The sequence below is a fragment of the Oncorhynchus kisutch genome, unplaced genomic scaffold (genome assembly GCF_002021735.2).
Source record: "Oncorhynchus kisutch isolate 150728-3 unplaced genomic scaffold, Okis_V2 Okis03b-Okis08b_hom, whole genome shotgun sequence".
NCBI lineage: Eukaryota > Metazoa > Chordata > Actinopteri > Salmoniformes > Salmonidae > Oncorhynchus > Oncorhynchus kisutch.
The window spans coordinates 2,546,536-2,560,477 of NW_022261980.1; the positions used below are offsets into that span (position 1 = coordinate 2,546,536).

The 13,942-nt window shown below is 46.7% G+C and overlaps 1 protein-coding gene across 2 annotated transcripts in view; it reads right to left on the minus strand.

Annotated features, from left to right (window-relative positions):
* Window positions 1–1,920: 1,920 nt before the first annotated feature.
* bnc1 (basonuclin zinc finger protein 1) overlaps window positions 1,921–13,942 on the minus strand; it is a 70,096-nt gene continuing 58,074 nt past the window's right edge. For both annotated transcript variants that reach the window (XM_031812484.1, XM_031812483.1), the window contains exons 2-5: window positions 9,645–9,747; window positions 9,140–9,375; window positions 5,898–8,044; window positions 1,921–5,565 (exon numbers count right to left, since the gene is read on the minus strand). In XM_031812484.1, the coding sequence (XP_031668344.1) occupies window positions 4,767–5,565; window positions 5,898–8,044; window positions 9,140–9,375; window positions 9,645–9,747 (3,285 nt within the window). In that variant the 3' untranslated portion in view covers window positions 1,921–4,766. The remainder of the gene's footprint in view (window positions 5,566–5,897; window positions 8,045–9,139; window positions 9,376–9,644; window positions 9,748–13,942) is intronic.

The window sequence follows — 13,942 nt, forward strand, 5'->3', positions numbered from 1 at the left end:
GTAGTTGTCAGTAATGCATACCATTAACCTTTTTTCTTCTAATAAATCATTATTTGGGAACATACTTCTCTTTGTGGTTATGGTTTCTGCTGCAGTTGTTCCTAAACTTATTTTGTGCCATGATTCATCACCTGAAGCTGATGCACAATTTTCATTCCAACCTCAAGATAAACAGAACAATGTTTCTAGCTATACCGCCTAACCTTCGGTTGCGACTCAGTAGGAATTGGCTGCGATCCACCAGTGGGTTACATCCCACCAGTTGGGAACACAGGATACCAGAAACAAAGATTCCTCCTCAGGCTATGTAGCCAACAAATATTACTCCATCACCACTTAACAAGTTGGATACAAATGTTTAAATTCTGCTGTGAACAGTGTGTGGATTGAAATGAACAAGTGATCCACCTCCTACAAGGTTTTCTATGGTTAGTGTCGCCTACATACAGTGCACTGAGGGGACGGAAATAACCGTCGCACCCCCTTTGAGTGGTACTACATTCCCACACCAGCAATAAAGGATCGAGGCACTTGTCGGAACTGGGCTTTTCAGCAGCAGCCAAGTGGTAATGGCCAGCTCTGTGTAAAACATGTAAATGGAAGCTGTGGGTTGACTGAAAATGAAAAGTTACGCAATCAGCGCTTTCATCCTCTGTTTTGCAGCATTAGTTTTAACGTACACTTTGTTTCGTTGCGCAACAGATTCATCCTCCTCACCTGGGTGTGTGGACGTACCGGAACTACTCCTACCACCAGAACTACTCCTACAATCAGAACTACTCCTACCACCAGAACTACTCCTACAATCAGAACTATTCACCAGAACTAACTACTCCTACCACCAGAACTACTCCTACCACCTAAACTACACCTACCACCAGAACTACTCACCAGAACTAACTACTCCTACCACCAGAACTACTCCTACCACCGGAACTACTCCTACAATCAGCACTATTCCTACCATCAGAACTACTCCTACCATCAGAAATACTCCTACCGCAAGAACTACTCCTACCATCAGAACCATTCCTACCACCTGAACTACTCCTACCATCAGAACCATTCCTACCACCAGAACTATTACTCCTACCACCAGAACTACTCCTACCATCGCTGGTCCATTTCTGTCTACAGCCTCTGACAATGGCTACCTGCCACCCCGAGTTAAGGTTAGGTTAAAAATCCCATTTTAAGAAGATCAATTGTAGAAATAGGTGTGGTTTATGACTTTGTGTCTGTGGTAACTAGTGAAGACCCCTCAATCAATAACAACACACTGCACGGTGACCTCACAACAGTGATTATTTTTTTATTTGACCTTTTATTTAACTAGGCAAGTCAGTTAAGAACAAAAAAGGTGCCATTATGTCCCAAATGTCACACTATTCCCTATATAGTGCACTACTTTTGACCAGGACTCATAGGGCTCTGCTCAAAGTAGTGCACTATGTAGGGAAAAGAATGCTATTTGGGGCACATTCAGTGTTCTACCTGGTATGGAACACTAGTAGGCCTTAGGAGATAGACAGGGCACAAAACGGGAGAAAACGCTTTGAAACAGAAGAGGTCCAACATGAACACTCATTTCATTTGTACCGTTTCAAAGCGTTTTCTGTTTCTTGCCTACTGAACATGATTCTACTATGCAGTCATTTCTATATGTAGTTATGTATAAAACAAATACTCCTGTAAATGTAGCTTTTATATAATTGAGGATGAAGTAGTGTTTTTTAATTCCCAGCACCACAAAGAGAAGACAATGTAATAACTGTGTGTTAATATTACTAGATATTGGCACTGAAAATTGTGTATAAAGACAGATTCATATTTTGTTACAGGTGGCTAATCGTATGATAGTATTTACTTTAAGAAAACGAAATAGATAAATATTATATATGAAATGAGACCAAAGCGTGCTAACAGATATGGCTTTTTATTGAGTAGGAACGAATATTGTAACATTAAATCAAAAAACACATGGTTTATTTTTTACAAATCCATACAACTTCACAAAGAAATGTATATTTTATCTAGCTCAATGTAATTAAATACATACGGTCAAATATACACTGAGTGTACAAAACATTATGACAGACTGACCAGGTGAATCGAGGTGAAAGCTATGATCCCTTATTGATGTCACTTGTTAAATCCATTTTAATCAGAATAGATGAAGGGAAGGAGACAGGATAAAGAAGGATTTTTAAGCCTTGAGACAATCGATTGTCTTGAGACATGGATTGTTTATCTGTGCCATTCAGAGGGTGAATGGGCGAGACAAAATATTTAAGTGCCTTTGAGTAGTGTATGGTGGTAGGTGCCAGGCACACCGATTTGAGAGTGTCAAGAACTCCATGCTGATGGGTTTTTCACGCTCAACAGTTTCCCGTGTGTATCAAGAAGGGTCAACACCCCGAAGGACATCCAGCCAACTTGACACAACTGTGGTAAGTATTGGAGCCAACATCGGCCAGCATCCATGTGGAATGCTTTGGACACCTTGTAGAGTCCATGCCCAACAGATTGAGGCTGTTCTGAGGGCAAATGAGGGGGGTGAAACTCAATATTAGGAAGGTTTTTTAATGTTTGTACACTTAGTGTATATGCAGAATACCTAAACCAAAAAACTATTGTGAAATAATGCAAGAACGTAACTTTGGACATCTTTTTCCTCCCAATAAACATCTCTTAGGATGCAGAATGAGTCTAGTAGAATTAGCATATTTGATACATTATACGTGTTTTTTTTGTTGTTTTAGATTACAAATGACTCTATTCACAAAATATACAATTCAATAATTATTTAGGTACCATATGTTTTGAAGGGTGTGTGGACATTGGGCCCTGGCTACTTATCTTTCAGTCAGGTTTTGTTTTTCTCAGTGTTTGACTTGTTCACAGTACAATATCATATGATCCAACTCTTGGAGACAATGACCGTCTGTCTGTCTAGAATGATGCCCTCACCCACTCTAGTGCACAAGATGTGAGCAGATTTTAGTACAAAATACCATGAAAATATATAAAAGTTCTTCCAAGAGTTGTAATATCTTTTTAAGAGCCCAAGTCTGAATACTGACTTTTCTGTGATGCATTTTCAGATAAGAGCGTCAAGAGAAGGCTGTTTTAATACTGCAAGCCTCAAATATATGGTGTCCATATATTAGGACAGCCTCAATCTCAGCCCAAGACTGAGGCTATCCTAATAGGGACACTGTACTGCATGAGGCGGTTGGATTCGTATGCACCTCGGGACTGAGAAATCTTTGGTCAACGTTATCACGCTAGCATAATGCAACATCCAAAAACAGCAACGATAGGAGAGGAACAGAACCACACATACAACATCAAACAATAACTTATATCCATCAAGTTCACAAACTTTTTTTTTTTAAACAAAGATCTTTACAGACCACAGTCCAAAGAAACTAACGTACGCCACACTTCTAGAATGTCACAGACGCTTTTGATTGGAACAATACGTGTAAACTCACAGGGAAAGTCGACAATAACTACCAAGAAGAACACCGAAAATATTATTTAACTTGTTATAGTTGATAACCAGTGGTGTAAAGTACTTATGTAAAAATACTTTAATACTACTTAAGTAGTTTTTTTTTTTTTGTACCTAACTATTTATATTTTTGACAACTTTTACTTTTAATTCACTACATTCCTAAAGAAAAAAAATGTAATTTTTACTCCATACATTTTCCCTGACACCCAAAAGTACTTGTTCAATTTTGAATGCTTAGCAGGACAGGAAAATGGTCCAATTCACGCACTTATCAAGAGAACCTCCCTGGTCATCCCTACTGCCTCTGATCTGGCGGACTCTCTAAACACAAATGCTTAGTTTGCAAGTTATATCTGAGATTTGGAGTGTGCCCCTGGCCATCAGTACATTTTAAAAACAAATGGTGACCCCTGGTTTGCTTAATATAAGGAATTTGAAATTATTTATACATTTACATTTAGTTTTGAAACCAAGTACTTTTACTCAAGTAGTATTTTCCTGGGTGACTCAATTTTACTCGAGTAATTTTCTATGAAGGTATCTTTACTTTTTCCACCACTGTTGATGACTGGAGATAAGTGTCACTTGAACAGTATGTGATTTAGAAACTGGCAGGTTTCTGGATGTGAGTAAATTATACTAGACTGTAAGGCAAACTATTTAGAATTAGTGCATAGAAATAAAAGAGCTAGAGAGAGGGGTTGAGATGCACAACGTTTTAAAAGATGATGCATGATTTTTAAGTGTTTTAAATCAAGACAAAAATTAATGATGGGAAAATGACTTGTCAATTTCGTGTCCAAAATAAATTGTTGTTTTTCTACATGTACCATCAATAAATATCAATTTAAAAGAACATATTTACAAATGTTGGCAGGGGAAAGGAAACATAATTAGTTGAAAATGAGTGTCCAAGGAATGGAATGCAGAAGGTCTTCATGTGTACCTCAGAACAATTTCAGGTTGCTGAACTTGATATACCTGGAGAAATCCACTCAACATTCAGGGAGATATACTGTCCTGTAACATTTGCACAAAAAAAGCAGATACAATCTGCCATAACAAAGAAAAATACAGCTGGATTCCACAATCCCAAGCTCACTACAGACATTGCCCCCTAAAAAACAATGGATTTTTTTTCAAAAAGTGCTAACCCGCAAGCCTGTTCTGGTGTCAAATAAACAAAGACTAAAGATTACAGTGAGAGTGAATCAGGGTCTGTGTGAGCTGAAGCTCGGGCAAGGCCCTACTCCTGGTCTAGAGTGGTGCCGCCACCACTGCCAGTCAGGTTGCGGTGCAGGTTGGGGTTCTGGCTGTGTCTATTGCGGCTCCGTACTGACGAGAACGTGGTGTCGCAGCCTGGGACTTTACACTTGTGCAGCAGGCGCAGGTGGACAGTCTTGTAGTGGGCTCTGAAAGTCCCCTTGTTACTGTATACCTTCTGGCACACGTGGCAGGTAATGGGTGAGCCACCTCCGCCCCCCTGCGGCCCCATCTGTCCTCCCCCCACACAGCCCTGGGTCCTGTCCCCGCCCAAACTTAATCCTTCCCCAACGGGGCCTCCTAGACCAATCCCGTCGCAGCTTTCCCCATCGCTGTCCTCCTCCATCGGCAGAGGCTCCTCCTCTAGGCCCTCCCCTTCCTCGCTGCCTGCCCCATCCGAGTCCCAGGAGGAAGGGGCGCTGCCACCCCCACGAGGAGGTACAGACGATGACGTACTTAGGTCCAGTACCGCCCCCTCCTCCACCCCTCCTCCTCCTTCCAGTTCCTCTCCTGCATTCTCCCCTGTCCTTTCGTCGGCCATCTTGCTCATGGGGAAGACCAGGCCCATGCGGTTGTGTCCTCTGAAGATGACGGACGTCTGGCTGCCTGTGTCTCTCTGGAGCTCTCTATCCCTCTGGAGGTCTCTCAGGTCCTGGCGGTAGTCCAGGCTGACAGGGTCTTTGTCCCTGCAGAGGGAGGCTGGGGAGTAGAGGGAGCGGGGTGATGGGCTGTACAGGTCTTTGGTCAACAGCTTGTGGTGGAGGTTGAGGTTGGAGCTGTGCCTAAAAGACACAAAATTTAGGAAAGGTTGTTCCTTGGTTGGTGTTTTTTCAAAAGGTACCTTTAGCAATTATTCTATCTTTAATTGACCATTCATCTCTGTTAAATAAGTCTGTAACTGACGTATATGTGGTTGCTGCCAGTTTTGTGTGGTTTTATTAGATCATCTGAAAAGACATACTAACCATAACACTTCAACAGAACCTCTGACATCGTATGCTTAAATATCCTATATTGTGCTAGAGAATGACAAATCCCTTTCGTAAATCGCTGACAGACTATACAACTAAATGACAGACTATTAACTGACTGATGTGTGTTTGTTCTATCTCACCTGTCTCTGCTCCTGCGGGAGGGGAAGGCAGCGTTACAGCCAGCCACCGTGCACATGTGCATCTCCTTCAGGTGCACGTTGCGGTAGTGCATCTTCACACTGTACTGGTTGTTGAACGTCTTGCTGCAGATCTCACAGTGGTGTGGAAGGTCATCCCTGTCCAGTGGCCCCTCCTGAGAGTCCATACGAGACTGCAGGAGGCTAGAGTTGGTGTAGTCTTCCATACAGCCCTCTGGTTCATCCTTCCCTCTGTCGCCTAGTCTGAACACACCGCCGTTGGTCAGTCGGTGGTCCATGTCATCGCACGGCTTGTCTTGGTGCCGGGAGGTTGGTTGGTCGCCCTCCTCTCCCTCTGTCTCTGTGTGGTCTCTGCTCAGAGAGAGGCTGTGGTTCTCTCTGTGGTTGAGTTTTCCATCATAGGGGGATGAGGCGCAGGTGATCATACCGGTCTCTGCCTGCCGGGATCCCTCTTCTTTTTCTTCTTCATCCTCCTCTTGTTCCCTGCCTCCACACACATCTCTCTCCTGGCTGTGGGACCTTGGCCGCTTCACCTCCTCCCTCTCCCCTCTCTCCCCAGCTAGAATGACTCCTCTCTCCCCAGCTAGAATGACTCCTCTCTCCCTCTCCCTCTCTACACCCATCTGTCTCGTACACAAATCCCCCCCTCCTCCTACCCCTCTCTCACACTCCTCCTTGTCCCTGCCCTGTACAGGGCTCATGTCCTCTGAACCGCTGTCCTCCCCCATCCTCCCCTCCCTCTCTACCGCTTCCTTCTCGATCTTGATGGGCATGCTCGACTTCCGCGACTTCTTCTTGGGCACAGGGTCAATGATGGCACCGCAGGCGTCTGGGGTGGTGATGGAGGTAGGTTTGAGGGGAAACGAGGAGGAGAGTACGGAGAGGGAGGGGAGGTGTTGGCCGGGGCTGTTGGCCAGCTCGGCAGGGGTCACCAGGCTCCGGTAGAAAGGCAGCACAGGCTGCACTGTCTTCAGGTTGGGGAAGAGGATGCCGTGACCCAGGTGCCCCATGCTGGGGAAGGAGCTGCTGTGGTGCAGCTTGGTGCTGCTGGTGGTGGAGTCCACATGACTCACCATGTAGCTGGCAACTGACTTCTGGCTGTCGGGGGACGAGGTCAGGGACACCGGGATGGATGAGTGGGGGTACTCAGACCGCGGTTTGTCGCTTGCCTCGGAGTCTTCGTCGGCCGAAAGGCTCCCGCCTCCTCGCAGGTCCTTGTCGCGGTTGTTGCGGTTCATGGGCATGTGCAGGCGCGGGTTGGGGTTGGCACTGTGGCGGTTGCGGCTGCGCAGCGAGCTGAACACCATGTTGCAGCCGTCGATGGTGCACTTGTGCTTGATCTTCAGGTGCACAGCGTTGTAGTGGATTTTCAGCGTGCCCTTGTCGTAGAAGGTCTTGTCGCACGCACTGCAGTACACACGCCCCTTCTTGAGACTTCCTCCCCCGTTCCTGTCCATGGAGTGTTGGAGCTTGCTATCCGGGGACATCTGGGTAAAGTCAGAGTTCATCATGGAGGGTGTGCAGGGTGTGGAGCGGCCGTCCGAGTAGTTGTCGCTGGTGGGGAAGTCCTCAGCCTCCATCTTGGGCGTGGCCGAGAGGCCGTCCATAGGGTTGTCTCCACCCCTGTCCAGGTCAGAGGTGAATGAGGCGGAGCTCGAGCCCACCAGGCTGCTCTCGGTGGGAGGCGGCCCGGGGAGGGGGAGGGTGTTGGGGTTCTCGTCCCCCCGTCTCTGCCCCTGCTCCATCTGCCCCCCTTGCTGCTGCAGCGCCCCCAGTGGCGACCCGAGGAGAGGCGCTGGCACGGAGCCCAACAATTGAAATGGTAGCATAAACGCCATACTATTAATAAAGTTCTCAAAATGGTGCGCTTTGGACGAGCTCAGTTTCTCCACCTTGGGGGTCAGGACGTTGTTGGTGGCAGTGCGCGGGGTGCTGCGCTCGATGAAGGTGCGGATGTCTGAGTTGGTGCGGGTGCTGGGGACCAGCACGGCCTGGCCCTCCTTGTCCTGCAGGGCCATCAGCTCCACAATGGACTTGGTCTCACCGAAGCGGAGGAACTGCTGCAGCGTAGCAATCTCCTCCTCGAACGTCATGATGGCCCAGCGGTCCAACACCTTCCCTGCTATGTCCTGGAGAGGGTGTGAGGGGGGGGAGAGGGGGTGGGTGGAGTGCGGAGGGGGGGAAAAGAGAGTGAGAGAGCGAGAAAGCGATTGATATGCAGAGAAAGAGAGAGCATTTCATCATTAGCATTATACCTCTGTATTAAGCTCTATTCCTGTATATTCACACACCAAGGACGCTATGAGGTCATCTAAAACACAGACTGACTGTGTCTAAATAGGTGTAGGGTGAACTTGCCCTTAGACACAGCTCTTGGGTCAAATGAGCATTTTCCCCACTAATGGCTAAGGTGAGGATTGGGGGAGGGGAAGTTGATCCTAGATCTGTATTTAGGGGAACTTCACCCCAGAGCGTCTTAATAAAGGGTTCAGTTGTAAAGTTAATGCAGAGAGGAGGGAGCCCTCATTACAGCGCTGCCTTTCATCTTGCCTGTCATTTCTCTTCATTTAAATCACGTGGATTTTCCCTCTATCCATCAGCATCAGAGAGGACATGTGCACACACATACATACAAATTAATGAATACACACACACACACACAAATGCACACGCACGCACACACACACGCACGTCAGGGTGGGGTGAGATCAGAGAGGAAGGAGAGAGGAGAATGAGGTTCCTCCACCCGGCCCAGTAGTAATTACATAGGAGTTGTGGTGTCTGTGAAAGTCAGACCGCGGCCTCTTCATACAGTAACCATGATCAATATTTCATCACACAGCATTCGCTTGGCTCTGCCTGTCGAGGATTCTGACTCTGTGTTCACCATTAGAGGAGCTAACATTAAATGCAGAGAGAAAGCTGAATAGTTGATGACGGACTAATCGAAGTGAGCAGCGGTTGGCTGACACTGACTGTGTGCCGGGTGGTTCAGCCTAGCTCAAGTTTGAGAGGGAAATCGTGGAACTAAATAATATTTACAAATCTCCCCTCCATCAGTCTGGAGACCTCCAGAGAGGAGGATGAGGAGAAGAGGAGCGTTCCTATAGAGAAGCTTTGTTTCTCCCCCTCTCTCCTGTGTTCCTCTCTCTCCTCCTCTCTTCTGTCCTCCTTTCTCTCCCCTCTCCTCGTCCTAAAGTAAGAAAGAAGAGCCCCCCCCCCACCTGTAGGACGTATCCTCGGATGTAGTCCTGTAGGGTCCAGTCCAATGCGTTGAGGATCTGGATGACCTCCTCTTGTTTCAGGACACTGAACAGCCTGTCCAGCAGGATCTTTAGTCTGACTGGGATTGCCTGGGTCCCGTAGAGCATCAGGCTGCAGATGTCAAAGACCACGTTAGAGTGGACGATCTCCACCTGGCTGCCCTGGTACATGTGGTGCAGCTTCAGCTTGCTCAGAGCTGCAGGAAGACGGAGGGGTGGAGGACGCACAGGAGTGAGTCGAGAAAACACAGGCGAACCCACACACACACACACACACACACACACACACACACACAGACATGAATATAGAAAACAGCCCCCCCCCCACACACACAGACATTAATATAGAAAACAGCCCTCCCACACACACACAAACATGAATAATGACACACCTACCACCCACCCCCATTCCCACACCCTGAAAGAAATGTACACTAGGTAAAGTAACAATTGAATCTGTGCTTACCGTGCGCTACCCATCCATGCTTGCAGTGCTCACACAGTCTTTTCTTCAGTTTCCCAGGTTTGAAACTATCACAGGTACAGTTCACCAAGGTGCAGCAGATCGCCTGGCAGAGAGACAGAAGTTCAGAAGGTCCAGAAACATTTATAAGCCGTATGAGGTAGGATTCGCAAATGGAATGATCGGAATGCCTGGTGTTGGTAAAGTAGGGGTATAGCTTTAAAACACTGAAGTGCATTGTGGATAACGTAGTAAGTTAACTTTTGTTTTTGACGCAATTGTTGTGTGGAGGAGATGTAGGGGAACTGTGAGCCACGCTCTTTTTGCTCCATTAGCCTGCTATTTTATTTAGTCATTCAGACTACCTCACATAGTGTACAAGTTTAATAAATGTCAACTACTACTAATTCCAGACTAACTCGTCATTAGCAGCAGATAAGATCCCCAAATGTGGGAATTGCCCCAGAGCATCTGTACATTTCTCTGGCCTTGGAGCTAGCAAGTGAAGGCTCCCCTAAGCCATCCCGACTACGGTCTGGAGGGGAGGAAGTAAAGGTAACACTGGGTTCCATTAGAGAGCCACAAAGGACAAAATAAAACAGTGCTAACTCAACTTCGGTTTTCAAGTACCACTAACAACACACATTTTGTTCAAGCCCCTCACTAGCACACCTCATTCAACAACTCAATTAATCATCAAGTCCTTTAGTTAGTTGAATCAAGTGTGCTGAACTAGAACTGTTCGGGGTCCACAGATCCACTATGTTTCACAGGGAGGGAGTTATCTTTTGTACATTAATAAATGCACAGCCTTACACCTCTCTCTCTTCTGGATGTATAGCTGCAGAAACAGAGATTGCCTGCAGTCATCTGTTCTCCCATTGTGAATAAATCATCCCTGCCCTGGGATGAGCAGTGCATGTGAGAGAGATCAGGCAAGCTTCTCACACTAACACACAGACACACACAGCAGTGCTGCGGGCCTGTTTTCCCCATGCTAGGATCATCTACATCAGGCCTGCCCTGTTCTCCCCATGCTAGGATCATCTACAGCAGGCCTGCCCTGTTCTCCCCATGCTAGGATCATTATAGATCCAAGATGGCGTAGAAGTCAGACATCTTTGTCCTGTCGTGTCCCATGTATACAGTATATCTTTTTATAGCTTTTTCATCATATATCCTTTTTTATATTTTTCTAAGCCTCAACTTCAAAATACTCTTCAGCAACCCGCCTCATCCAATGTGGTGTGGATCTGCTTTTTCTAAAGTATTTTTCTATACTTCGGAACCAGAATCCCCCAACAGAAGCTAGCCAGCTAACCTGCTACTAGCTAGTAGTCAGCTAATCACTGCCAGCGGTCATCAGCTAGCAAATTTGCACAACGTGATTCAAACCAGAGCATACCGGACCTATTTTCTCTCCATATCCCCGGATTTGTATCGCAAGCTCTGAACCTTTTCACCTGGATCATCGCAGCTAGCTAGCTGCAATTTGAGTAGCTACTCCTGGCTGTCCTGAAGCCTGGAGCTAGCCCATGCTAGGCACATCTCCTGACTAGCTGAAGAGGTCCATCAGCCACTCTACAATACTTATTTTGCCAATTGGCTCGGACCCCTTTTACTGCCGGTACGTACGGAGCTCCTTCACGACTGGACTACCGACGTAATCTGCCCGAGGGGGTTTTCAACTGGCTCCTATGTCGCGACGTCCCCTGAATGCCCATCTGCTAGCCACGGCCCGCTAGCAGTCTAGAGCATATCGGACTGTTACCTGAATATGTCCAGCGGCCAATTTCTTGGGCCACTATACCTATTTTGCCAATTGGATTGGACCCCTTTTACTACACGAAGCCCTGCTTTTCCATCACGACTGGACTACCGACGTAATCTGCCTGAGGGTTGTCCCCCCCCCCCCTCATTCGCAACGTCCCCTGAATGCCCATCTGCTAGCCTGCTATCCGTGGCCCGCTAGCTGTCTAGAGCATATTGGACTGTTAGCTAAAGAGATCCATCGGCCAATTTCTTGGGCCACTATACCTATTTTGCCAATTGGACTGAACCCCTTTACTACACAGAACCCGAATACTCCATCACGACTGGTCTATTAGACGTAACTGCACGAGGAGGCTATAACAGACTGCCTCCATCACAACGTCCATCTAAGGCCATTCTGCTAACTTGCTAGCCCCGGCCTGCTAGCTGTCTGAATCACCGTGTCTCCAGCCAGCCTAACTACTCACTGGACTCCTATGATCACTCGGCTACACATGCCTCTCCCTAATGTCAATATGCCTTGTCCATTGCTGTTCTGGTTAGTGATGGTCTTAGTTCACTGTAGAGCCTCTAGTCCTGCTCAATATGGCTTAACCAATCCTTTAGTTCCACCACCCACACATGCGGTGACATCAGCTGGTTTAAATGTTTCTAGAGACAATCTCTCTCATCATCACACAATTCCTAGGTTTACCTCCAACGTATTCACATCCTACCATACCTTTGTCTGTACAGTTTGCCTTGAATCTATTCTATCGCGCCCAGAAAACTGCTCCTTTTACTCTCTGTTCCGAACATACTAGACGACCAGTTCTGATAGCCTTTAGCCGCACCTTTATCCTACTCCTCCTCTGTTCCTCCGGTGATGTAGAGGTTAATCCAGGCCCTGCAGTGGCTAGCTCCACTCCTATTCCCCAGGTGATCTCATTTGTTGACTTCTGTAACCGTAAAGCCTTGGTTTCATGCATGTTAACATTAGAAGCCTCCTCCCTAAGTTTGTTTTATTCACTGCTTTAGCACACTCTGCCAACCTGGATGTCCTAGCCGTGTCTGAATCCTGGCTTAGGAAGACCACCAAAACCCCTGAAATTTACATTCCTAACTATAACATTTTCCGACAAGATAGAACTGCCAAAGGGGGCGGAGATACAATCTACTGCAGAGATAGCTAGACAGAGTTCTGTCTAGCTATCCAGGTCTGTACCCAAAGAATTCAAGCTTCTACTTTTAAAAATCCACCTTTCTAGAAACAAGTCTCTCACCGTTTTGCTATAGACCACCCTCTGCGCCCAGCTGTGCCCTGGACACCATATGTGAATTGATTGCCCCCCATCTATCTTCAGAGCTCGTGCTGCTAGGTGACCTAAACTGGGACATGCTTAACACCCCAGCCATCCTACAATCTAAACTTGATGTCCTCAATCTCACACAAATTATCAATGAACCTACCAGGTACAACCCCAAATCCGCAAACACAGGCACCCTCATAAATAGCATCCTAACCAACTCTCCCTCCAAATACACCTCTGCTGTTTTCAACCAAGATCTCAGCGATCACTGCCTCATTGCCTGCATCCGTAATGGGTCTGTGGTTAAACGACCATCCCTCATCACACTCAAATGCTCCCTAAAACAATTCAGCAAGCAGGCCTTTCTAATTGACTTGGCCCGGGCATCCTGGAAGGATATTGACCTCATCAGGCAGAGAGGAAAGCAAAGGCTAGCTTTTTCAAACAGAAATTTGCATCCTGTAGCACAAACTCAAAATGTTCTGGGACAATGTAAAGTCCATGGAGAATAAGAGCACCTCCTCCCAGCTGCACTGAGGCTAGGAAACATTGTTCACCACTGATAAATCCACTATAATTGAGAATTTCAATAAGCATTTTTCTACGGCTGGCCATGCTTTCCACCTGGCTACCCCTACCTCGGTAAATTGCCCTGCATCCCCCACAGCATCTCGCCCAAGCCTCCCCCATTTCTCCTTCACCCAAATCCAGACAGCTGATGTTCTGAAAGAGCTGCAAAATCTGGACCCCTACAAATCAGCCAGACTAGACAATCTGGACCCTCTCTTTCTAAAATTATCTGCAGAAATTGTTGCAACCCCTATTACTAGCCTGTTCAACCTCTCTTTCGTATCGTCTGAGATTCCCAAAGATTGGAAAGATGCCGCGATCATCCCCCTCTTAAAAGGGGGAGACACTCTAGACCCAAACTGCAACAGACCTATATCTATCCTACCCTGACTTTCTAAGGTCCTCGAAAGCCAAGTTAACAAACAGATTACCGACCATTTCGAATCCCACCGTACCTTCTCCGCTATGCAATCTGGTTTCAGAGCTGGTCATGGATGCACTTCAGCCACGCTCAAGGTCCTAAACGATATCATATTCGCCATCGATAAGAGACATTACTGTGCAGCCGTATTCATCGACCTGGCTAAGGCTTTCGACTCTGTCAATAACAACATTCTTATCGGCAGACTCAACAGCCTTGGTTTCTCAAATGATTGCCTCGCCTAGTTC